A 26881-nucleotide genomic window follows, 5' to 3' on the forward strand; every position below is an offset into this window, starting at 1 on the left:
ACTAACGCCATCAGTCACTTGTGGCAGGAAGATTGCGGCAGCACTTTCTGAAGAAAGGGATGGCAATATCCCATATCCTACTAGATGGGACTGAGATCAACTCTGCTCTGATCATCCTAAAATAAACAGTTGAGTACCTCGTAAATACTACTAGAAACAGCTCAGAACCACCCTGGAGGCAGCCTGGCCCCCAAGCAGCTTCCGGAAGGTCTGGGCAGGAGTCTCTGCAAGTGATGATGCCGGAAAAGGGTAGCCGTTTATTTATTTATTTTCCTACTGTCTCAGCAGGGAAAAAAATGAAAGGTTCTGCTGTCACCTCTAGCTCTTCCCTCCTCTCTAACACAGACATGAAGTAGAACAATGTAAGTAGTTAACCTAGCCAAGTCTGTCTGAGGGGAACGGACTGGAGCCTGAGAGGGAAGGGGAAGCAGTCCACTGAGAAACACCCTGGGACCTGAGCAGCCCTGAGGAATAGACAGCGTTGGAGCCCCTCCCATGGACCAAAGGTGTGGGCTGGGCCAGAAAGCCCCTCACGTGGACAGAGGTGGGAGCTGGCTAGCCACGGGTGGTTTGGGGACTGCTGGCAGTGAGCCAGCCACATGTTGACAGCAGTCTTACTATAGGGCCTGGCAGAAGGGAAGTCCCTGAGGATGTCACACCCTCCCCAGTCTTACCAGATGGAGGAAGCTTCAGAGCCCTAGGCCCACCCCTGGCAGGGCCTGCTTGTAAAAAGAACCCCAAAATGACCAAGGCTAGACTTCTCTCCAGCTATGGCAAGTGGGGTGCACAAATGGAAAAGCGAGGAAACCAAGCACTTCACACACGTAGCACACGGGAACCGTTCACAAGTTCCAACTCGGAGTAAGTGTTTGCTAACAAAGGTGCTTTAATGTGACAGGTGTTTGAGAAAGGAAATCAATGGAATAGTGTGGTCATCTGATCAACAGTCCTACACTTCACATCTCCACCGCTCAGACGGGCACGCACCAAGTCAGAGGCAACAAAACACGCACGTGTGCAGACGTGGGAAGAGAAAACACTCTTACGCCTTCAGAAGTTCACAAACTACAAGCCCTTTAATAATACAAAACAGTTGAACACTGGAATGTTTTTTCTAGGTCATGAAGAAAGTGAATTCCAAATCTATGTAATAAACCTAAAATAGTACAGCATCATGTCTACTGTTCTGGCGTTTATCAAACCTGCACGTGAGTTTTTAGCAGGTGAGAGGGGAACGCCTGAGAATGTATTTTCTCCAAGCAGATGGGGCCTGAATACCATATGATTTTCTGAGCCAAGTGAAGAAAAGCAGGCAGAAGCTGGCCTTTAGCTGGTCAGCAGACGAGGATCCCTGGGATGCAAACAGCCGTGGCCATCAGGAGCCTCGCCGGGAGCGGGACCCGCACAAAGCGCCTGAGCCTGGGCCACTTCACTCAGGCTCCTGCTCCCCATCTCCAGACTCGCAGTGGACAGAACTCCGCTTTCTGAAGAAAGAAGGTAACTGCATCACATGCTGACAACATAAGCTTCTAAGATACTTTGCTTCTCACTGGAAGTCCTAGAACAAAAGCCTGTGGCGGCGGGGGTGCTCAGAAATCCAACTGGCAGTGTCCCGGGAGTACAGCTCCTGCCACAGTGCTGCGGGGATCTAAGCCCAGTGCCATGATCGCCAGCTTGGTCCAAATGCTCTGAGCAGCGGTGTTGGCTCTGTGGCCAGAGCCTTGTCTGAAGAGCCACGAGCCCCGCCAGGCTGCTACAGTATCACACTCAGCACCTGTGGCCTCCCCCTCCCCTTCAGCCCAGTCAGACCGTCACCAGCTGCATGCCTCAAACCATCTTTGAGGGTCCTGACCCCTTATGCCAGGAGCTCCCATGGGTACCTGGCCACCCTCCAATGCCCAAAGCCACACACCCTGAACCCCAGTGGGGTCCAGAGGCCTCTGGGCAGAATCAAGCCCCCGCTCACAGGTGACAGGTCAGCTCTAGGCCCTGACATTTGTGTCCAAGACAGGACGGGGGAGAGAGCCTCCTTTTCCTCCTTTTGACTCAGGAAGGCAGCCTGGGGACCGCGTCATTCCGAGCAAAGTCACATGGGGCGGAGGGCCCTGAGAAGCCTCACCTGGCTTGTTTACTTGACACACCTCTTCCCACGTGTACTCAGCAAGGTTCACAGGCTGTGTTATCCACGGGTCTGTCACCAGCTTCTCCAAGGTGGTGCGCTTCTCAGGGACTGGCTGCAGCAGCCCGGACACGAGGCTCATGAGTTCTAGGGACACAAAGAACACAGACGGTAGATCCGGACTGGGATCAAGGGGAGCACGTCTCAGACTCCTGCAGACTCCTCTCCACCCCCTGCAGAGCCTCTGACTGGGCAGAAGGCGGCCCAGGAACCTCTAGTGCAGGGCCCAGCTGTGCTTGGAGAAAAGCTGCAGGAAACACTCATTTGCCTCTGAAATGAAAGGTTGGGGTTCAAGATGCCATCTCATGCCACCGCAATCCAAGTGGTACAGAGGTTCCTGACTGCTCTGTCGTCAGGAGCTCTGGCTATGCGGAGCTATGACTATCAGGGTTAATATGACAGGTGAGGGGATGCCAGCACGAGCTGAGAGGAGCCCCCTGCCTTGCATCTGGATTCAGGCCCCACTTCCTTTAACCACATAGGTACCAACCCAACCAGGGCCACTTGGAGCCTCACCGTCCCAGGGGGAACTATGGGAGAACACACGGAACACACCTCTGTGGGTGGAACAGCCCAAGACCCGTGGCATTGCAGGAATTGAGAGCTTCGGCAAATCTAAGAATCCCTTCCAGGCTGCCAGAGACGGGGTTCCCCCATTCCCCCAACAATCCATGTGTTGAAGCCCCAACCCCTGATGTGATATGAGGAGGTAGGGCCCTTGGGAGGTAGCTGGAGTTAGATGAGGTCATAAGGGTGGAACTCCATGATGGGATTAGTGTCCTCATTAAAGAGGAAGACAGTACAAGACCAGAGCTCACTCTCTTGCCCTCGAAGAACCCAGCAAGAAGTTGGCCATCTCCAGAACTGTGAGAAATACACATCTATTGTTTAAGCCAGTCCACGGTACTTCATCATGGCACAATGCCAAGATTGGAAGAGACCTCAGAACCCTGGGGTCCAGCTACCCCCTCTGACCTGGCTGCCCATTCACACCCTCACCAGCTCCTGGGCTTCCGTGGGGTGTGAGCTCCTAAGGCAGCCCACTCCAGATCATCTGGAGGCCCTTCTGGCCACTGAGCCCACATCTGCCTCCCACACTAGTCCCACTCCAGACACAAACAGCCACTCCTGTCCCTGCGGGAAGCTGAGGCACGTCAAGGGGAGCTCATGGTGCAACTGAAGCCCCACGGCTTCCACATGTGCCGCTGGGGGGTCAAGTATAGCATACAAGAAAATGCAGTCAAATTCAGCCTCGATCCACTGGCACCCGCTGTGTGATGGGGTTTCTAACCTCAGGGCCTAATCTTAGCTGCTGCCATGGCCAAGTGTTGACTGCAAGTCTGTTTCTCACAAGAGGGCCTCTAAGATCGAAAGAGGTAATAAAAACTAAATTATCAAGATGTTTTAAAGTCATATGCAAATTATTCTTTTGCTCAGATCAAATTATTCGATGAGTAGAAAAGAAACAAATGAGACTCAGTATGGACAGAGATCACTGAGGACGCAGGAAACGGGGAACAAGCGGCTGTCTCCAGGGACAGGGTCGTCTGCCCGCCACTTGCCGCTCACGCTCACCTTTGGACACCAGGTATGGTGGGTGTATGGCAGCCTCCACGGTCTCCTCCAGCTCACAGAAGGGGTTCTCCTCAAAGATCAGCGTGTACAGAGTGACTCCTAGAGACCACATCTCCAGCTCCGGCCCTCTGTAGCTGTGACGAGAAGGAGCCATCAGACGCCATGGCGCTCAGCACGCACTTGCCATGCCCACCCGTGAGAAGCACTGCGGCCCTTCCCGACCAGGCACGCAGGCCAGGCAGCGGATTCCCAGGACAGTCACTCCACCCCTCAATTTCCACGCACTTCTGCCCCAGGCCAGCCACCGAGCCACCTGCCAGGGCTGGAGAAGGCCCCTGGGCAGCTCCGAGGCTAATGAGGAACTTCCTTGTGGAACGCCAACCACAAGATGTGTCCACCAGAGGGGAGGGAGGGCTTCCTGGAGGAAGCAGACTGCAAGTCTGTTGGCTTTGCTGAGGGCCCTGGGAGCTGCAGGCTGCTTCAGAACAGGGTACGTGCCCTTCAGACACGTTCAGACACGTTCAGCCTGTTGTGACCGTGGACACGAGTGCCCTGTAGAAAGATCACAGTGGTGATGTGACAGGCGCGCCAGGACGAGACTGAACAGGAGAGACTCCCAAGGATGAAGGCGAACAAGGAAGTGGTGAAGGAAGGTGAGTGTTCGCACAATGGGCCAACTGGAGCGGCCTCAGGGACACCCAAAGAGCCACTGCTATTTCCTGTCTTCATAAACATCCTGATCCCAGCTGACATTTTATTGGGAACCTAGAGGTGCCAGTGTTGTACCAGCAGTTTACATGGCTTGGCCCACATCCTCACAACCACCCAGCAAGATAAACACTACCTTCATTTTACAGAGAAGAGGAGCAAGGGTTGGTGAGGTGAAGCTGCTACCAAGCACGCCCTGGAGCCAGGTCAACCGCACCTGGCTGTGCCCCTGCCCTGCCTGAGACCATGAGTCTCTGGGTCCGCAGCTGGGGGTCTGTCCCAAGAAGAGGTCTGGGAAGCAGCAGCCTCTTCCCGGAACTGGAATCAGACAAGGGAGCCAAGAGAAACCACGGCGGTTAGAAGAATGCCACGGACAGCCCTCGGCTGGACTCAGAGAAGAGGGGCCGGGAGGGCTCAAGAGGGCAGATCAGAGGCCAGAGTAGCAGCGTGGGTGAATGTCAGGCCACCAGCTTGAGTCAGGGGGTGGTGGGGTCACCAGCACAGACTGCAGGAAAGCCGAGGGGATGAGGGCTGCAGGGGTTAGAGCAAGAAAATCAGATTCGGCAGTTTTTGTACTTGTGTTGTGTCTGTTTGTTAGAGACAGATTTTAAGCCTTCCAGAAGCTGAAGGGAAATATCCAATCGAATACAACAGAGGTTGGCAAACGTTTCCCGTACAGGGCCAAACAGTACAGAGTTCAGGTGTTGGGGCCACATGGTCCCCACTGCAACTCAACTGTGTCACGTAGGACGAAGGCAGCTACAGACAACACATAAGCAAATGAGCAGGGCTGCATTCCAATAAAACTTTATTTAGAGAAACAAGAGCTGGGGGTGTTTGCGCACACATGTTCATACCAGCATCATGAACAACATAAAGATGGAAGCAAAAGGTGGAAGCAGCCCAAATGTCCACTGACAGATGAACGAGTAAGCACAGCGGATCCAGAAAAGGCAACCAAATTCAGCCTTGAAAAGGAGACGCTGGCACAGCCCACAACGCGGATGGACCTTGAGGACTTTGTGCTAAGTGAAATGAGCCAGTCACCGAAAGGCAAATGCTGTACAGTTCCACATATAGGAGGTCCCTAGAGTCGTCACAGAAAAGGAAGTGGAATGGCGGCTGCCAGGGCTGGAGGAAGGAAAATGGGGATCTGAGGCCTCAGCCTGCCAACCCTGGAGGAGATAGAGATGAAGATGACAAGATGGCAGCCAGGTCCCTGAGGACAGGACTGAGAATCAGAACTCAGAAACCCTTTCACCCAGGGATATGGGGAGAGGATACAGGAGGGAGGAGCTCCCAAGAGGAGGCCTGCAGCCCAGCAGGCCCAGGAGCAGCACACTGCCCAAGCCAGAAGGGAGGGGCCGGGAGGCAGGGCAGAGCCCTGGCCAGGCAGGTGCTCAGGGAGAGGTAGGCCCACGGCCCTGGGAGGCAGGAGCAAGGTGGCCGAGCAGCACTGAACCCTCGCCCAGGTTGGATCCCCCCCACACCCTCCCCAAGCCTCCGGCCTCGGTGCTGGGAGGGGTAACAAGCCATGCAGCAGACGTGATGGGTCAGAGGACAGGGGACGGGCAGTTCCCTCCAGCACGGAGGATACAACAGCCACTGCAGGGCAGGCAGAGCCACCAGGACCCACCAGGCACCAGGGCAACAAACTATATCTGCATGGAAACTCCAAGGCCCTTCCCAGACCTGCCCCTTCAATACTTCACACGGTTTGCTGGCTCTGAAGACACATGGAGGTTCTAGCGGGGAAGAGCCCACCTGTACTTCCTCCACACTCTGCACACAGGGCATCCAGGCCAGAAGAGCCCATGCTCGCCTGGTGTGGGGGCCGCTGGGCTCTGAGGACTTGGGGTGGGCAGTCTGGAACCCGCCCCTCCTGACTGATGAAACATGCTCTAAGCAGACCCCGGCCACTCCTCTCCCTGATCTGAGGTTCTCCTGAGAGTCCAGGGCACAGCACAGAGCTCACAAAGTGACCATGAGCAAATGCTCTGGCCTCAGGCCACCAGGTCAGGGCCCGCTCCAAGCAGGTCTGTGTGAGGGACCCCATGCCCATCCTGTGAGGGCAGCACAAGCTTCCCTCCTAGAGAACCCCATGGAACAGACATGGGTGGTACAGCAGGGCACCGCCTCGGCCGACTGTGAGAGTCCAAGCAGTGCCGTGATCCTCCGGCCTCTAACCATGAACTCACCTGGAAAAGCATTCCAACCACACTCTCTTAAATACATGTAGGTCTTAGAGGAAAATACCTGTTTGTTTCTAACTTAATAAAGTCTGTTTCATACACGTAAAGACGTGTGGTTTATATGAAGACGAGAGAGTGATCAGGTGTGTGCAGCAGAAAGCACCGTCAGCAGAGTCCCCGCTCAGGCCCTACAGACAAGCCACAGTCTTCCTTTCCGTTTTGCTTGGCGCTGCCCACAGCGGCCCCGACTCACAGCTGACTGGAGAGCTGCAAACTCAGCCACACACCCCAGGACACCGCTTCTCCCCACAGCAGAGGCTCAGCGGGCCCAGCCACACACCCCAGGACGCCGCTTCTCCCCACGGCAGAGGCTCAGCGGGCCCAGCCACACACCCCAGGACGCCGCTTCTCCCCACAGCAGAGGCTCAGCGGGCCCACGCCAGCGACATGGCATCTGGCTGCTCAGCGACAGCCCCTCCAGCCAAGCACTCCGCCTTCGGCACGAATCCTCTGCCTCGGGACTTTCTCTAGTGCTGACTTCTGTGGTCAGCCCCACTGTATTTTACTGAGATGATAATTCCTGTCATCAAAATAAACAGATCTAACTAAAGGAACCCTCTTCACTTGCTGAAGTACCATTCTGGGGGACTCTCATCTTTAATGTTTTTCTTAGCTTCTTATTCTATGAAACTCCAAACATAAATAAAAGCCGAGAAAGTAAAAGGATTAACTCCTCTATGCCTCGCCCAGCCTCTGACCAACAGGACCCTGCCTGCCCACGTATCTGTCAGCACATCATCCCCGGGCACTCATCACCAAGAGGCACGAAGGAAGCCACCTTCCCACCCAGGTCCTGACGAGGGCGCGAGGATGGGCTGCGCCACAGCAACCTACGTACGGATTCCCCATGAGAACTTCCGGTGCACAGTACTCAATGGTTCCACAAAAAGTGTAGAATAATTTTCCCCTTTCCAAGTAGGCGGCCGAGCCAAAGTCTATCAGCTTGATGGTGAAGTCCTCAGAGATCACGATGTTCTCGTCCTTGATGTCGCGGTGAATGATGTCCTTCAGGCGCAGGTATCCCACGGCTGACACTAGCTGGAATCAGGAGACCAGAGGGGCTTTTTAAAAAGCAGTGCAACTAAAACATGTCTTTAAAATAAACGGGAACCAAAAACAAAAGAAGAAATAAGCCTCTGACACATAAGGAACTGGGGCCAGGAAAGGCTTCTGAATGCTGAAGGTACGACTGAAAGCAAACAGGAAGCAAAGCCGCTTGAGGAGGCATGCTCACCGGGGCCGGCCACGTCAGCCAGCGAGGTAGCAGCATCAGTAGGGGACACGTGAGTTCTCTGTCTGCTGCTTAGAAAACCTTCCCAGCAGACACCTGCCCTACAACGCACTCCATGCCTATCTCAGGAGGAAAGACAGGCCACCAAGCCACAGCTCAAAGACTCTCATGGTGGGCAAGTGAAAAATGGGTGCAGGTTTGGTGTGAAGTGGGAAGAGCCAGAGAGAAAGCACCCAGTCGACAGCCTCAGCCCACAGGGAGGGAAAGGGCCTTGCCCGGAGTTCAGGCAGCCATTTGGGACGGAGCCGGGAGCACAGCCTACTCGAGGGCTCAAGCGGCGCCCCGGAGAGAGACGCGACGCATCCGCCATCCTTTCCTCCAGCGTGTGGCCGCTCAACGATGCACTCAGAGCGGTTACGCTGGAAACAGGCTTCGTTCCCACCAGCTGCTCCACCTCCTGCCCACTCTGCTCTCCAGTAACCCAGGCCAGCAAAATCAGCCTTTCAGTTTAGCTCAGCTAGGATGAATTAAACATCTGACGGTGTCGTAATCCAGACACCCATCGCACCAATCAAGTTAGTGATTTCACGGATGTGTCATGTTGATCTTCTGAGACAATTTTATATTTACACATGAGTATCTTTCAAATCGGAAGCAACAGTTAACCACAGGTTAACTACGCCAATTGATTAACTTATATTTAATAAATATACAAATATTTACATACATATATACAAACAGACATACCTGCATATTTATAGATGCATACACATTTAGATACACACATGTGCACATATATATACACCTGCACATACACGTGTGCATACCTACACACACAACATATACTTGTACATAGGTACACATATAAATACACATATACAAGCATGCATGCATGCATACATACTTACATATATATGCAGACATATACAAATCAGTCACCATAAAGTCGGGAGACAGAAACCACACATTAACATGAACATGGAAAGTTTCGTTGAGATTTATTAACTAGCTCTGAGAGATTAAGTACAGAAGGATCAAGAGCAACTTTCAGAGAGCTGCTCTTCCGGCAGACGCCTCCCATGCCCTGGACCGACAGCGCTGCCCCGGAGCTGCCTGAACCAAGCCAGGGCTGTTCGCAGGCCCCCAGCTGCCCCGCTGCTGAGCGGTCCCTGATGAATCTAGAGCTGACAGGCAATGCCCTGAGAATGAGCACAATTCCTGAATACGTTAATGTGTGAGAATGTATTTTATCAGATTGTGAATCTGTACTCACGTGTGATAACATTTACGTCTCTATGTTTACAAAGGAGGTATAGATAACTCGGGCAAAACTTTTACCATATAGAACACATCACTACCCGTCTCCCTAGCCCCAGAACCAACACCTGTCAGGCAGCAGCTTTTAGCAAGTGACCCTCAATGTTACCTCACACGGATACTGTATTTGCTGTCAGAAATGTCAGAAACAAGTCTCTGCCACAGCTTAAAGGGAAGACGTCAGCTTCCGACATAGGAAGAGGGAGAGAGGTGACCTTTTCTTGGCGGATCCATAATGCTCGAAACTTACAAGTAGGAGCCTGAAACTAACTTCGGAAACACAGTAACTCCTGAGGGTGCAAAGCTATGAGGAAGAAATGCTGATTCCCGGAAGCTGTCATTAGAATCGAGTCGTGCCCAGCAAACAACCCAAGAGCAAGTGCGAACTGTCGACGCAGCCCTTTCCTGGTATTTCTCCAGTTCTCTGGGGGGAGCTGGGAACGGTACAGGGTGGAACCACCACCTTCGCCTTAAAACCCAACACAAGTTACCGTTCCTTCCGCCTCCTCCTCTCTGCTGGGATGCCTTCCTATTTTGCTGATCACTCTCCCATTCCAGTAAAATAATGGCCAAGGTCAATACATAATGACGCACAAAACAGATCAAGACAAATACTGCAGAATGAGAAGGTCAGGACCTCAGTTTTGCCGGCTAATCAAGTGAACGGCTGCCATTTGAGTGAGCATTTAGAGCCTACAGGCCGCTGTGCCGCACACATGCCTTTCAGGCACTCTCTGACTTCACCCTAACCCTTGTTGGTTAATTTTTATGATTGTGGTGGATATTTTATGTATGTGAATAAACCTTAACCATTAAACAAACTTTCCCAGTCATTCCGGAACTGTATCCGGCCTCATCCTTCCTTCCCAACCTCACTTTCTCGACTTCAACCGTAAAATTTTCTTCTGAAAATACACATCCTCCTCCATGAAATCCCCACACACAAGACAAGATCCAGCTCAGAGAGAGAACCGAGTGTGGATCACTGATCTTTGCAGCCACCCAGGCACCCAGGCTTGCGTTCACCCCACCGTGGCTCTGGCCGGCTCTCACTTGTCGGAAGATGTAGCTCGCCAGGGGCTCATCCAGCCGGGGATGGCAGTCGATGAACGCGAAGAGGTCGAGGCCAGAGCCGTGCTTCTCCATCACCAGCTGGAAGAACCCGTGGTTTTGAAATACATCCAATACCTGGGAAGAGACACAGTCAAGTCCAACTCTGTCAAAACATCTTCAAGTCAACAACTGAAGACATTTGACGGGAGCAAAGTCAGGGTGTCTCGGAAGAGGAAATCGCTGTCTACCTTGATGATATTGGCGTGCTCCACCCTGGACAGAATTGCAATCTCTAAAGGAACTTTCCCAAGGTCGGGATCCTCAATCCAACAATCCTCCAAGACCTTCTCCTTCTTAATAAACTTCACAACCACCTGTGAGGAAAACAGGGTGGAAACAGCTGAAGCCAGTCCTGGAGCATCCCATGAAACCAGGGGCCACCATCGGTCCATGTGGCAGACGTGTCCCCCACATTTACCTCCCCTAAGTCCCAAGGACATGAAAAAAGAAACACAGGTGTAAACCCCTGCAGCATAAGGAAGCAGAGAAGGGGTCAGCAGCTGACCAGAAACGTGGCATCACTCCCGCTCATTCTGTAGGATGGACAGATGAGTGTGATAAAGAAGCCAGCTGGAGCTGAGGGAGCCATAACCCGGGCTAGAGAGAGGGCCCTAAGGCCACAGGGCAGGTGCCCTGGAGAACATCCACATCACCTCGACTTCTCAACCAAGGACTGGAAGCCCTGGCCAAGAAAATGAACTAAGAAGCCTGAAAACGAGAAAATATAAAGAAACGCCATCGCTCTTACATGTTTTCAACATTGACTCAGATTAATCAGACTTTAGCAAGTCTGACAAACATAAGGTAAATATAAGAAAAAGGGCCGGGCGCGGTGGCTCATCCTGTAATCCAGCACTTTGGGAGGCCGAGGCGGGTGGATCACGAGGTCAACAGATCGAGACCATCCTGGTCAACATGGTGAAACCCCATCTCTACTAAAAATACAAAAATTAGCTGGGCATGGTGGCGCGTGCCTGTAATCCCAGCTACTCAGGAGGCTGAGGCAGGAGAATTGCCTGAACCCAGGAGGCGGAGGTTGCAGTGAGCTGAGATCGCACCATTGCACTCCAGTCTGGGTAAAAGAGCAAAACTCCATCTCAAAAAAAAAGAAAAAGTGCTACAACAGTCAATGGTAGTCAAGGGTGACCGAAAAAGATGCCATTCACAAAAGAAACCCTGCAAGCCACTGAAAACCTTGTCGCCCAGTGCAACACCTGCTGCTAATGGGTGTCAGCACGCAGCTGAAGGAGCAACAGGCCACCCAGTGGGTGCCGACCACAGGATGGGCGTTTCAGTTGTCAGCAAGAGATGCTGAGCAAGATCACACACCAGGGAACGATGAGAGCCAAGGAGGAAAAGATGATGGGGCAGGAAGTGCCACGGGGTTGCAACCTCTGCGAAGTGGGTGGGACAGGGAGGGAGTCCTGGGAAGGCAGCTTCTGGGTGCCTCGGGGAAAGCCCTCCAGACAGAGGGCAGCGGAAGCACAGGAGTGTGGAGGAGCGCACCTGAGCTGTGCGAGGTGTGAGGGAGGTAGGGCTGGGCAGGCAGCATAAGGGGGCATTGGGAGGCATCGGGGCCAGCGGGAATCAGAAGGAACCATAGGAGCCTGGGCAACATCCAGGCATCTCAGAGTCATCAGGAGAGAAGGGGGTGGCTTGGCTGCCAGCCTGTGGGAAGTGAAAGGAGACAAATTCTGAAGACCCTTTGATGGGAAGGTCACCATGGCCCAAAAGGCCAGAGGTGAGACTGCGGGAAAGCGAGAAGACAAAGAAGCAAGGCGGTGGTCCTGAGGAGCCAAAGAAGGGCCTCCTGAGATGCAGCAGAGCTCCAGGAGCCCTGGGGAAGGCAGGTGCACAGACACTCTTAGTGCAGACGCCTGTGGCCTATCCAGCTGCAGGCCCAAGGAGACAAGAGCCCAGGCTCCTCCAGGGTTCCCATGCACACCTCAAATGAGAGTCAGGAGGAGGGAGAGGGAAAGAATTAATGAGACCAAACAACAGAATCCTCTTAAAATAAGGGAAGCGTTAAATATTCAGATCAAAGTCTTACCGAGTATCAAGCAGGAATAGGGAGAACACACAAGCGTACACCCCCTGAAGACATGTGGCACACACGCGGAAGGACAAAGATTTTAAATCTAGGAAGAAAAAAGAAGCCAGCTTGCTGTCAGCAAAATTCACTTCAAAATAATGCTAGATGACAGCAGATACAAGTCTAAAACGTTCTGAGGAAAAGGGCGTATCACCACTAAAATATGCGAGAAAAATAAACACGTTTAAATGCATAAAAGGATTGAAAGTATAATGCCCATGAATTTTTCATGGAAAAATAGCAAAAAATATATCCCAGCAAATGAACAATAACCCTAGGAAAAAGAAGAAACTGGACATAAAAATAACGGAGACTTAACAAATGAACAAGACTTGGACCGTGAAATTACAAAACACTATTGAAAGGAATTAAAGATCTAAAGGAACAGTAAACTTTCCACGGTCACAGATCAGAAGACTTAATATTGTTAAGATGACAATACCACGCAACGTGAGTGAGATTCAGTGTGATTCCTGGAAGAATCCCAGCCGGGTTTGTTTTGGCTATTTTGCATTTCCGTAAGGATTTTCGATCAGCTTGTCGGTTTTGCTTAAGCTGGAGGACTAGCATTTTCCAGTTTCATAACTTACTACACAGCTACAGTAATCAAGAGAGTATGGTACTGGCTTAAGGACAGACTTAAGATACACAGATAGACTATAAATCAATGGAACAGAATTCAGGTCCAGAAACAAACCCACCCATCTACAGTCAACTGATTTTTGACAAGGGTGCCAAAAACCACTCAATGGGGAGAGGACGGTCTTCAACGAGCAGTGCGAGGACAATCAGATATCCACATACAGAAGAGTGGAGTCAGACCCCAGCCTCACACCACGCACAAAAGGTAACCTAAAAATAGATCGAACATGTATATGTAAAATCTAAAACCATAAAACTCTTAGAAGAAAACATGCGAGTAAGTCTTTATGACCTTGGGCTTGGCACTCTTTCACCAAAAACACAAGTGACAAATGGTAAAAGAGGACTTCATCAAATTAAAAACCTCTGCTCTACAAAAGGCACTGTTAAGAGAATGAAAACACAAGCCACAGACTGGGTGAAGTTCCCTATAAGATAAAGGAATGGTAACTAGAAAATATAAGAACTCTTAAAATTCAATATTATTTAAAAATCCAATTTTTAAAAGCTGGCAAAGGTTTGAAAAGATTTCATCAATATTGTGAAAATGGCCATACTGCCCAAAGTAATTTATAGATTCAACGCTGTCCCCATCAAGCTACCTACGACCTTCTTCACAGAACCTGAAAAAAAACACACTAAACTTCATATGGAACCAAAAGAGAGCCTGCATAGCCAAGACAATCCGAAGCAAAAAGAACAAAGCTGGAGGCATCACACTACCTGACTTCAAACTACACTACAAGGCTACAGCAATAAAAACAGCATGGTACTGGTATCAAAACAGAAATACAGACCAATGGAATAGAATAGAGGCCTCGGAGGCAACGCTACACATCTACAACCATCTGATCTTTCACAAACCTGACAAAAAAAAGCTATGGGGAAAGGATTCCTGGTTTAATAAATGGTGTTGGGAAAAACTGGCTAGCCATGTGCAGAAAGCAGAAACTGGACCCCTTCCTGACACCGTACCCTAAAATTAACTCCAGATGGATCAAAAACTTAAACGTAAGACCGAACACCACAAAAAACCCTAGAAGAAAACCTAGGGAAAACCATTCAGGACATAGGCATAGGCAAGGACTTCATGACTGAAATACCAAAAGCATTGGCAACAAAAGCCAAAATAGACAAATAGGATCTAATTAAACTCCAGAGCTTCTGCACAGCAAAAGAAACAATCATTAGAGTGAACTGGCAACCAACAGAATGGGAAAAAAAATTTTGTAGTCTACCCATCTGACAAAGGGCTAATATCCAGAATCTACCAAGAACTAAAAGAGATTTACAAGAAAAAAAACAAACAAACCCATTCAAAAGTGGGCAAAGGATATGAACAGACACTTTTCAAAAGAAGACATACATGAGGCCAACAAACATATGAAAAAATGCTCATCATCACTAGAGATTTGCATTTCTCTAGTGATGATGAGCATTTTTTCGTCATTAGAGAAATGCAAATCAAAACCACACTGAGATACCATCTCATGCCAGTTAGAATGGCGATCATTAAAAAGTCAGGAGACAACAGATGCTGGAGAGGATGTGGAGAAATAGGAACATTTTGACACCGTTGGTGGGAGTGTAAATTAGTTCAACCATTGTGGAAGACAGTGTGGTGATTCCTCAAGGACCTAGAAATAGAAATTTCATTTGACCCAGCAATCCCATTACTGGGTATATATCCAAAGGATCATAAATTGTTCTATGATAAAGACATATGCACACGTATGTTCACTGCGGCACTGTTTCCAACAGCAAAGACCTGGAACCAACCCAAATGCCCATCGATGATAGACTGGACAGGGAAAATGTGGCACACATACACCATGAAATACTATGCAGCCATAAAAAACGATGAGTTCACGTCCTTTGTAGGGACATGGATGGATCTGGAAACCATCATTCTTGGCAAACAGACACAAGGACAGAAAATCAAACACCTCATGTTCTCACTCATAGGTGGGTGTTGAACAACGAGAACACAGGGACACAGGGAGGAGAGCATCACACACTGGGGTCTGTTGGTGGGAAATAGGGGAGGGACAGTGGCAGGTAGGGAGTTGGGGAGGGATAACATGGGGAGAATTTCCAGATATAGGTGATGGGGAGGGAGGCAGCAAACCACCTTGCCACGTATGTGCCTATGCAACAATCCTGCATGTTCTGCACATGTACCCCAAAACCTAAAGTGCAATATTAAAAAAAAAAAAATTTCACCAAAGAAAATATGCAGATGGCGAACAGGCACGCAGAAAAAGATTTTCCGCACCATGAAAGCACACGTCATTTGAGCATTATGTAATGTCCAGAAATAGGCAAGCCCGATTGTGTTAAACGCCAAGAGAGTGGGTACCCTGCGGTCTCTGTCCAGAAGGGCTCCTGAGATGCTGGGGAAATTCTGTATCTTGACCTGGGTGCTGGTGGCATGTCTGTCCAGTTGCTGAAAGTCCCTAATAATGGACACTCATGCTGTGTGCATCCTGTATTTAAATATTTTTCTAAATAACTCTCAGGGGATATAGCTGGAAAGCAATAGGTGTCTCACATTCCAAATACTCAAGTGCTCTTCTGTCGTTTTCTTTCCCGTATCATAAGCCATATGCTTCAGGCCTGCTCTCTTTCTCTTAATGATAACTGCTGGGATACTAGTGCTTAACCCTGAAATAGCAGGTCATCCTAAACGCTGGGGAAAAAACTCAATAAAGATTTCTTTATATCTCTTTTCTGGCTAGGTGCAGTGGTTCATGCTTGTAATCCCAGTAGTTTGGAAGGCCAAGGCAGGTGGATCACAAGGTCAGGTGTTCAAGACCAGCCTGACCTACGCAGTGAAACCCCATCTCTACTAAAAATACAAAAATTAGCTGGACATGGTGGCAGACGCCTGTAATCCCAGCTGCTCGGGAGGCCGACCCAGAAGAATAGCTTGAACCCAGGAGGCGGAGGTTGCAGTGAGCCAGGATTGTGTCACTGCACTCCCGCCTGGGCGACAGAGTTAGACTCCGTCTTAAAAAAAAAAAAACTTTTCCTCTACATCTGGGAAGAAAAAAGAAAGCCATTTTTATTCACCATTAAGCTAGGGGTCTTTTTGTTTGTTTCTGGCCTTTCGTTTTTTCCTGGAGACAGGGTCTTGCTCTGTTGTCCAGGCTGAAGTGCAATAGCCTAATCTTGGCTCACTGCGGCCTCGACCTCCTGGGCTGAAGTGACTCTTCTGCCTCAGCCTGATTTTTTAACTTTTTGTAGAGACTGAGTCTTACTATGCTGCCCAGGCTGGTCTCAAACTCTTGGGCCAAGCAATCCTCTGGCCTCGGCCTCCTGAAGTGCTAGGATTATAGGAGTGAACTGCTGCATCCCACCCATAAAGCTAGTTCTAATAAACTGTGACAGAGTCAACCTCCCAACACTCCGGCCTCTCCCAGTCTGTTCAACACAGTAACAGCAGGGGATGCAAGCCCATCTCTGCTCTTTGTCACCAGGTCACCAGGCCTGGGAGCATTCTTGGTACAAAGGAGATTTTTAAGATGTGGGAATTGCACTCTATTCTGTAAACTAGAACGACCCTTAAGAGTCTATTTTCTGATTGCTCCTTTACTCAGTAACTTGTTAGCCTTATAATAACATTTAAATTGACATGTTTTTTAAAAGGCAAAACTACTCATGTGGTTTCTTTTTACATTAAGAGAAAGAGTCTGGGGCTTCTTTCTTCTGCTTTAAGGTATTAAAGTTTAAAGAAACCTCTAGTGGGGAAGGATCCAAGATGGCTAATCACTAACATCTCGGGATTGCAGCTCCCAGTAAAAGCGCAGAGAACGAGAGGACGCCACACCTTCAGACAAATTTTGGTCGCTCACGGAGCAGAAGATTCCAAGTGGAGGAGCTGCACGGATCGCCAGCGCGACTCTTGTGGCCGGTGCAGCGGTTTTGCCGGCACCTCGGCGCGGCAGCTCTTGGTGCAGAGTAAATGGGACTGGCTCCCCTTCTGACTGAGGTTTGGAGCTCCGGGAAGGCAGAGTCGCCTACTACGGACTCAAGAAGGAAGCCAGACTGGAGATTCCCGGGCAGAAAAGCACCATCAGTCTTAACGCCGCTGTTTTGGCTGGCTCAGTGGGTTGCTCATATTTCAGCCCTGGGAATTAACAACTTGGACGTCCACTCAGAGACCTAATTTGAAAGTTGGTAATTACAAAGACAACAGGTGGATAAATTTACAATGATGGGAAGAAACCAGCATAAAAAGGCTGAGAATACTCAAAATCAGAATGCCTCTCCCTCTAAAGAGGATCACAGTTCCTCACCAACAAGGGAACAAGGCTTGATGGAGAACGAGTGAATCCCATTAACAGAATCAGGCTTCACAAGGTGGATAATAAGAAACTTCTGTGAGTTAAAAGAACATGTTGTAGCCCAATGTAAAGAAACTAAGAACTTTGAAAAAAGGTTTGACGAAATCCTAATGAGAATAGACAATTTAGAGAGGAATATAAGTGAATTAATGGAACTGAAGAATACAATATGGGAACTCCGAGAAGTATGCACAGGTTTAAACACTCGAGTTGTTCAAGCAGAAGAAAGGATATCAGAGGTAGAAGTCCAACTTAATGAAATAAAACGAGAAGACAAGATTAGAGACAAAAGGATAAAAAGGAATGAGCAAAGTCTCCAAGAAATGTGGGACTATGTGAAAAGACCTAATTTACGTTTGATAGGTGTACCTGAATGCAACGGAGAGAATGAATCCAAGCTGGAAAATACCCTTCAGGATATTATTCAGGAAAATTTTCCTGAACTAGCAAAGCAGGTCAATATTCAACTCCAGGTAATACAGAGAACACCACAAAGATATTCCTCAAGAAGAGCCACCCCAAGGCACATAATCATTAGATTCACTAGGGCTGAAACAAAGGAGAAAATACTAAGGGCAGCCAGAGAGAAAGGTCAGGTTACCCACAAAGGCAAGCCTATCAGACTCACAGCAGATCTCTCAGCAGAAACCCTACAAGCCAGAAGAGAGTGGGGGCCAATATTCAACATCCTTAAAGAACAGAACCTTCAGCCCAGAATTTCATATTCAGCCAAACTAAGCTTCACAACTGAAGGAAAAATAAAATCTTTTATGAACAAGCAAGTACTCAGAGATTTTATTACCACCAGGCCGGCTTTACAAGAGCTTCTGAAAGAAGCATTACACATAGAAAGGAACAACCAGTATTAGCTTTTCTAAAAATGTACCAAAAAGTAAAGAGCATCAACATAAAGAAGAATTTACACCAACAAATGGATAAAACAGCCAGTTAACATCAAATGGCAGTAATCCTAAATTTAAGTTGACTAAATCCCCCAATCAAAAGATATAGCCAAAACCCAACGGTATGCTACATCCAGACCCACTTCACATGCAAGGATGCACAAAGACTCAAAACAAAGGGATGGAGAAAGATTTACCAACCAAACGGAGAGCAAAAATAAATGAATAAATAAAAAGCAGGAGTTGCAATTCTCCCATCTGATAAAATAGATTTTAAAGCAACAAAGATATAGTGGTAAAAGGATCAATGCAACAATAAGAGCTAACGATCCTAACACCCATATACATAGAGACTTAGACTCAATGAGACAGAAAATTAATAAGGATATCAAGGACTCGAACTCAGATCCGGAACAAGTAAACTTAATATTTATAGAGCTCTCCACTTTAAATACACAAAATACACATTCTTGTCAATACCACATCACACCTACTCATAGGTTTAAATAAAATATTGATTGGCCATTATTAATACCCATTTTTTTTTAGAATAAAGCAACATTTCTGTTCTCCCTCTTTTTCTTCCTCTCCTTCACTCCATTTTTTTCTTTCCTTCTCTCAAAAAACAAAAAAGAAAAACAAAAAAGAAATCAACTTGTAGACCTCTAGATCCAGGTCGGCAATGTCTCTCTCATTGCCTGATTTCCTTCCTTCCCTTCCTTCCCTCCCTCCCTCCCTTCCTTCCTCCCTCCCTTCCTCCTTTCCAAAAAAAAAAAAAAAAGAAACCTCTAGAGTCCATCAGATGCCTGATACAAACCAAGAATGAGAAGATCCGCTGAGATACATTAAAGATGAAAATAGAAACTTAAAAATCAAACTGTTGGCTGGGCATGGTGGCTCACACCTATAATCCCAGAACTTTGAGAGGCCAAGGCAGGTAGATCACTTGAGCCCAGGAGATTGAGACCAGCCTGAATAACATGGCAAAACTCTGTCTCTACCCAAAAAAACAAGAAAGTACAAAAAAATGAGCCAAATGTGGGTTGGGCTTGGTAGCTCACGTCTATAATCCCAGCACTCTGGGAGGCCGAGGCAGGTGGATCACCTGAGTTCAGGATTTCGAGACCACCCTGATCGACATGGCAAAACCCCGTCTTAAAAAAAAAATTAGCCAAATGTGATGGTATGTGCCTGTAGTCCCAGCTACCCAGGAGGCTGAGGCGGAAGGGTCACTTGAGCCCAGGTGGTAGAGGCTGCAGTGAGTTGAGATCATACCACTGCACTCCAGCCTGGATGACAGAGTAAGACCCTGTCTAAAAAAAAAAAAAAAAAAAAAAAAAAAAACCTGTTTAGAAACACATGACAACAAAAGCACTATAAAGTAAAACATCCAGGAAACGGCCACAGTGTGTCCTCAGCACGGCTACTGTTAACAGCACTGAAAATACACATCCAATAACCTAGAAAAGTGGAAACACTCATAGAAAGGATAAGAAATTAAAAGAAAAGAAAAAAAACTTGATGAGTAAAACAGACAGTTATTTGTCAAGTGTGGCAAAAAAAGAGAGTGAAAGAAGAATGAGAATGGCCAAAGGCACATCATCTTCCTGTACTGACAAACCACCCGACGGCCACTCGGCCAGCCTCAAGCAACTCTGACATTAAAAGAAAGAGAGAAACTCAGGTATGAATAGACATTTTTAAAAATCCCAAATAGAAAGAGCAAATCAACTTAACCAATGCATTGAGACTGTTCTAATATAATCGAAGACAGATTCTGCAAATGCATTATTCATTTTATTAATAAAGGTAACAAGGATATGAGCATCTCAATAGATACTGAAAAGACATCATTTGATAGAACTCAACACTCATTGTTAAACATTTTTAGCAGGTTGTAGCCAGGCGTGATGGCTCATGCCTGTAATCCCAGAACTTTGGGAGGCCGAGGCAGGTGGATTATCTGAGGTCAGGAGTTTGAGACCAGCTTGGCCAATATGGTGAAACCCCGTCTCTACTAAAAATACAAAAATTAGCCAGGCGTGGTGGCAGGTGCCTGTAATCCCAGCTACTTAGGAGGCTGATGCAGGAGAATCACTTGAACCCGGGAGGCAGAGTTTGCAGTGGGCTGAGACTACGCCATTGCACTCCAGCCTGGGCAACAGAGTGAGACTCCATCTCAAAAAAAAAAAAAAAATGTAACAGGTTGAATGTAAAATGAAAAGATCCTCAAATAAAAGATGCTCATCAAGAAATAAAAGGAGCCACAGCTGCCTTGGAGAAGCAGCAGAGGCCTGGAGAAGCAGCAGAGCCCTGGAGAAGCAGCAGAGCCCAGGAGAAGCAGCAGAGCCCAGGAGAAGCAGCAGAGCCCTGGAGAAGCAGCAGAGCCCTGGAGAAGCAGCAGAGCCCAGGAGAAGCAGCAGAGCCCTGGAGAAGCAGCAGAGCTCAGGAGAAGCAGCAGAGCCCAGGAGAAGCAGCAGAGCCCAGGAGAAGCAGCAGAGCCCAGGAGAAGCAGCAGAGCCCTGAAGAAGCAGCAGAGCCCAGGAGAAGCAGCAGAGCCCAGGAGAAGCAGCAGAGCCCTGGAGAAGCAGCAGAGCCCAGGAGAAGCAGCAGAGCCCAGGAGAAGCAGCAGAGCCCAGGAGAAGCAGCAGAGCCCTGGAGAAGCAGCAGAGCCCAGGAGAAGCAGCAGAGCCCTGGAGAAGCAGCAGAGCCCTGGAGAAGCAGCAGAGCCCTGGAGAAGCAGCAGAGCCCTGGAGAAGCAGCAGAGCTCAGGAGAAGCAGCAGAGCCCTGGAGAAGCAGCAGAGCCCAGGAGAAGCAGCAGAGCCCTGGAGAAGCAGCACATCTGCTGTGCAGCATGCTCCACAGGTCCTAGCTAAGTGACAGGAGGGAAGGATAAAAGGTGATGACAAGCAAATCACAGAGAGGAGAGAAAACTGTCATTATTGCAGAGTAGTGGCTGTTTAGAAAATCCAAAGGGTCCACTAAAAAAGCATTAGTACTAGGGAGACTTGGATATGGACATATGATCAATCAATCCAAGCTCGGACACTCGGTGCATTCCAGCAATGAGTGACTAGAAGATGCAGGGGTGAGAGGATCCTGCGGGCGGTATTCCATGACCCTCACAGGAACCCGCCAAGCCAGGCATGAGCACGCCCGGACAGTCTAACAGTGTTCGCAGCGAGCAGCAGACGCTGCTTCTCGGCAGGAAAGTGGGCACCATCCTGATGTCAAGTCCCCCATGTTGAAACATGTCCAGTCAGCTACAAATCCCAACAGGACCTGGGAGGGAGGAACTGTAGTTCTAAAGTTTATGTGGAAGGAGAATATGTAAGAGTGACCATGGTAACTGGGGAGGAAGGGGGCAGGGGGACAAGCAGCTGGCAGCCTTCAGTGCACCTAGAGGGATGCCTAGCACGCAGCAATCCCTGCTGAGCCGTGAGCTATAAACACGAGGTCATCCAGGGACCCAGGAAAACCAAGAACTTCCGTTGGTTAGCCTGTTGCCTCTTTCTTGGGGCTTGTTTCCAGCTGGGCGGAGGGGTCCTAAACTTGGCTTTAAGCAGGCCTGTGCAGTGCCTGCGAGGTATCAGCATCCACGTGGGTGGGAGAGTGGTGCTCAGAAAGCGGGGAACGCAGATCCAGATGTGGGGTCCCAACACGAGGGTGGGAGGCGAAGCCCTGAGCCTGGCTTGTTGGAGTCTTAATCTACAGCCTGACAGCAGCCCTGGATGACGTGTGCGCTGCTGGGAGAGCCTCTTGTATCCTGAAACCGCCCACAGGCCAAACAGGCCAGCTTGCGTGCTTGGGGCCATATGTAGAGGACTCCTCCAAAAACCCCAGGTTTAGGGAACTGGGACCAAAAGTCAGGAGCCATCTGAAGTGATGCCCGGCGCCCTCCCCTCCCAGACCAGCATACCTCCTTGTTTTGTTCCTTGTCCACAGCAGTCCACACGGAGCCGAAGGCCCCACTGCCCAGCCGGCTCAGGGTGCTATACTTTTGGGAGTACTCGCCCTCACAGGCCGCCAACCCCTCCAGTTCCACAGCCTTGGGGGCATCCTCAAACCAGGGTTTGGCTCTGAGCACCTGCCACGCAGAGGAAGGTCTGTGGGTCACACGTCACTGTACCTGGCAGAGGCGCAGCACCCACAGGGACCCCTCTGTCTTCAGCAGCCGCCCGAGGCCGGCGTGCCCTGCACTCCACTCACCCTCTCCTCCTGTGCTCTTAGACCTATCTCCACGGGGCACCCCAAACAGCCTCAGCACACTGATCCAAACTGGCACCCATGTCAAAATGTGTTGACACCCCACCATACACATGGGTCTGTACAGATTTAAGTGGCTTTACAGTCACACTGGACATTAGAAGACAGTGTCAAAAGTTACAAACAGACCATATTCCAACCCCGAGGAAACAGAAAGAGATGGCAACTGGGATATTTGCCGCACAGTACAAGGCGAGTCCAGGACAGGCACTGACTGCAGATACCCACTTCCCCCAGGCTGGGTCCGGTGAGCTCGGCAGTAGTGGAGTGGGTGGAGCCGGGCAGGCTGGCAAGGAGCAGGCAGGTCCTGGCGGCTGAGTCGCGGTGGCTATGGAGGAGGTCTTTCACCAGCCAGCAGCAGAACAGGGGTGACGGGCCCTGGAGCTCCACCCGCCTCACCTCAAACCTTATACCTGAAGGGTGAGAAGGTGAGAACGCACAGGCCTGTGATGACCTGGCTAGAGAGCAGCTTTAGGTTAGAAAGTCCAGTTCCCAGAATGCAACAGTCCAATCCCCAGCAGCTTTGAGGAAGTCCAGTCCCCAGAACGCTACCAGGACCACAGAGCAGTCCAGGCAGAGGCAGGCAGCACCAGGGCTTGGAGGAAAGCTGGCAGGGCTGGCAGGAGAAACCCCCTGAGGCGTAGCCTACAGGACTACAACAAGCATGCCTCCTCACTCAGGGCAGCCTGGGGGCCAGGGAAGCCCTCCGGAGAGGCCTGCAGACCACCCCCAACTCAGAAAGCCGGAGAACCTACACTCAACGTGCCCCTACACACAGTGGGTCTTCTGCCTTCCAGTGACAAGAATGGGAATGGCCCCCGGTAAACCATGCACACAGGCACATGCTCTAGCTGCCAGGAGCCATAGGACACTCCATACCCACTTGCGTAGAGAAAGCATGTGCACATTTCACACAGCCCCGGCTACACCAGCACAAGTGTGGGAGCTCCTTTTCGTGGAAGGGGCTTCCAGCTGATTTTATCTCCTTCTTGTTTATATTTCTAATATTTATACAAATAACACGTATTATTTACAAAATTCTTTTAAATATAAGAACCCTATCTATCAACACTACAAAATCAGCAATATGGAAACAACTGTCTAAAATAATGTGGACCTGCTAAGAAAGTGGGAAAATAAGAAAGAAAGTAAACAAACAGAATCAAAGGATTCTCAAAGGAGCCAGCAGAGGGGCCTGATCACACGACCTCACAGAAGGCCAGGTTTTTCAGAGATCAGGGCAGCGTAAACACCAAAACCACAGAAGAAGAACACGTGAGCACCTCGCCACGCTCGTCTCCCTCAGCCTCTCTGCGTGCCCACCAAGGTGAGGCTGGCGGGAGGTCGAGGGGCAGACTGCAACACGATGCCTCCATGCCTCCCCTGCTCCAAGGAGTGGCTCTCTGAAGTGTGTGCCCTGAGTCGGGAGGCACAGCTGGAACTGACGGGCATGGGGCAGCTGGCCTGGGACCTTGGGCTCCACCCTCCCCAGGCACACACATTTCTAATCTGAATTTTCAGGGGTGAATGATAATGCATTCTCCTTTAAAACATGATTTCTGCTGAAACTATTCCAGGGTGACACCCCGTCAGACCCCAGGACAAGGAAGCCCCTGCACCCCGCAGTTGCTCTGAGGGCAGCACGCTTCTTCCCGCGGGGCCCAGGACATACTCAGCCGCAAGCCATCTCGATGGTGGCAGCTCCCCGAGTAGGCACCCTCCTGGATCTCCCGCTGCAGGCCAGCAGCTCCAGGCATCACAGGTGTGGAGGTGACCTGGACGTCTAGCGTTGTCTCCTCTGCTGACGGGCACGTGTTCTCAGGGCCAGCATCCAACGTGGAAGGAAAGTGTCCTGGGCTTCCTCTGTCGCTTGCTGCATAATGTTCAGAGGACACCGAACAAACCTCAGACGGCTCTGTCGGATCATGTCCCAGGCAGCTCTCCAGGAACCCTCGGCCCTGGCCAAGGTCAACACAGGTGCCGGTCAGCAGTAGCAGCTCCCTGTCATCCAGGATACATGGCCCCTGTTCCTGGAGACCGCCCACATCTGGATCGGAGCACACTGCCGAGGAAGAGGGTGTCCCTCCAAGTTCAGACATAGCACAGGAACAATTTGATGATGTTTGCTCTGTCTGGTCTCTGGAAACGAGCTCCTTGAGGTTCCAGGAAAAGGAATTCACATCAACCTCCTGGGCCTGCACTTCCTCCAGGCCCCGGGGGAGGTCCGTGGCCAAGGCATAGCAGGCTGAGGAGCTGCCCGTGCAGCCACTGTACAGGTCTCTGCCTCCCAGATCGCAGGACAGCACAGGAGCGGTGAAAGCCGGGCACTCAGCTGGGACAAGCTCGGCGTGGGGGATGTCCAGGGCTCCCACAAGGCTCAACTCTGACAGCTCCTCCTTAGTCAGGCAGGTCTGCAGCTCTTCTTGGTCATTTTTCACTCCCAGCCATGGCTCGTCTAGAGTAGGTGTCCCTAACGAAATGCCTGCCACCCCAGATGGGCTGCGGGCCAAGTCCTGGCTTCGCCGCCACAGGCCCTGTTCACTCCTATAGCAAGGGCAGTGCATCGGGAGGCTGCCCACTGGCAGCTGACCCTTGGCCTGGGGCTGGGCCACGGCGACCCCAGCCCAAAGGTCTGAACCACTGACACCCGTGAGCTCCAGCTGGGCCTGCTGATACAGGCCACACAGGCCAGTGTTACTGCCCCTATCCTCAGCTGGGCCTGGAGCTTCAGAATCTTCACATGAAGCAGATGGCTTTGCATCCACTGGTTCGGGCCTGCTTCCTCCCAGAAGGCCCTGTCCAGGGGTCTCTACTGCCGCAGGCTCCTCTCTCCCCGAGGCAGTGGTGTGCTGGTCCTCGGGCAGCACCTGTTCACCATGCGCAGGCGGGCTTCCTTCTGCGACGCTATCCACCCTGAGGATAATGACATGGATGACAGTCATGTAGGGCCACAGAGGAGTCACAAGGAGAGACTGCATCGATTCCCCATTAGAAACAAGTGCAAAGCATTTAAGGCCACCAATGTATAATAAGAGAAAGAGTAGATTTGCACTTGGTCTCAAATTTCTCCAGAGAAGTCCACATTTAGAAAGGATTTAGCAGAGAACGCTACCAAAAGTCCAACACTAACGTACAGGAGCACTTGCCAATGCATTGGTCAGCACTGTGACTTCATGGTACGGCCTCTGGTGACCCCAGGGCCCCCAAACCCCAGTCCGCTGTGCGGCTCTGCTTCCACCTCAAGGGGAAGTCCCTGCTGCTGCCTTGAGGTGTGAGAGGAAAGGAGAGAGGGATTGGAGAGTCCGTGGGAAACTCTACAGCAGTAAAAACAACTAACTGACTACAAACGTCATCCAACTTCACAGCCAACTAGGGAACGGCTGTCAGACGGGGCCCACGCAGAAGGGGCCGGGGCTGGGAGGTGGGGCACAGTGGCTCACACCTGTAATCCCAGCACTTTGGGAGGCCCAAGGCAGGCAGATCACTTGAGGTCAGGAGTTCGAGACCAGCCTGGCCAACACAACAAAACCCCGTCTCTACTAAAAATATAAAAATTAGCCAGGTGTGGTGTCGGGCACCTGTAGTCCGAGCTATTTGGAGGCTGAGGCAGGAGAATCGCTTGAGCCCGGGAGGCAGAGGTTGCAGTGAGCTGAGATCAAGCCACTGTGCTCCAGCCTGGGTGACAGAGTGAGACTCCATCTCAAACAAAAACAAAAAGAGAAGGGGACAGGGGAAAAAGACAGAGGAGGCTGACGAGGGCAGTTCCTAAGGGCTGCACATAATATCCTCAAGCATTCAGCACGTGGTGACCCGCAAGGAGGCTGCCACAGTCCGGACGGGATGACGGCAGAGCAAAGGCACCCAGGCCCCCTGCCAGCCCTGCCACTGTGGCCTCCACAAGACAGACTGCCACTGGGCACCAGATGAACAGAACGTGACCACGCCACCTCGCTGGGGAACAGATGCAGGACAGGTTAACATCAGCGACCTAGTAAAGGTATACCAGAGGCTCAGAAAGAGGACAGGACCGGGCGTAAGTGGCTCATGCCTGTAATCCCAGCACTGTGGGAGGTTGAGCCCAGGAGTTCGAGACCAGCCTGGGCAACACAGTGAGACCTCATCTCTACAAAAAATTTTAAAATTAGCCAGTGTGGTGACACACACCTGTAGTCCCAGCTACTTGGGCAGCTAAAGTGGGAGCCTCACTGGAGCAGAGGAGTCCAGGCTGCAGTGAGCCATGATCACACCACTGCACTC

At 50.4% G+C, this 26881-nt stretch overlaps 1 protein-coding gene across 17 annotated transcripts in view; it reads right to left on the minus strand.

The window, feature by feature from the left end:
• Positions 1-1053: 1053 nt before the first annotated feature.
• The window catches only part of PASK (PAS domain containing serine/threonine kinase), a 48347-nt gene continuing 22519 nt past the window's right edge, over positions 1054-26881 (minus strand). For 9 of the 17 annotated variants that reach the window (XM_035306324.3, XM_008999809.5, XM_035306325.3 and 6 more), the window contains 9 exons: positions 24297-25537; positions 22853-23037; positions 22278-22445; positions 10564-10689; positions 10316-10450; positions 7553-7752; positions 3755-3888; positions 2120-2266; positions 1054-1484 (listed from right to left, as the gene is read on the minus strand). In XM_035306324.3, the coding sequence (XP_035162215.3) occupies positions 1327-1484; positions 2120-2266; positions 3755-3888; positions 7553-7752; positions 10316-10450; positions 10564-10689; positions 22278-22445; positions 22853-23037; positions 24297-25537 (2494 nt within the window). In that variant the 3' untranslated portion in view covers positions 1054-1326. Of the gene's footprint in view, positions 1485-2119; positions 2267-3754; positions 3889-7548; positions 7753-10315; positions 10451-10563; positions 10690-22277; positions 22446-22852; positions 23038-24296; positions 25538-26881 lie in introns of all 17 variants that reach the window. The other 8 variants (XR_013519194.1, XR_004744973.3, XM_078328957.1 and 5 more) reach the window with 6 other exon arrangements.

This window comes from Callithrix jacchus, chromosome 6, assembly GCF_049354715.1.
Source record: "Callithrix jacchus isolate 240 chromosome 6, calJac240_pri, whole genome shotgun sequence".
Lineage (NCBI taxonomy): Eukaryota > Metazoa > Chordata > Mammalia > Primates > Cebidae > Callithrix > Callithrix jacchus.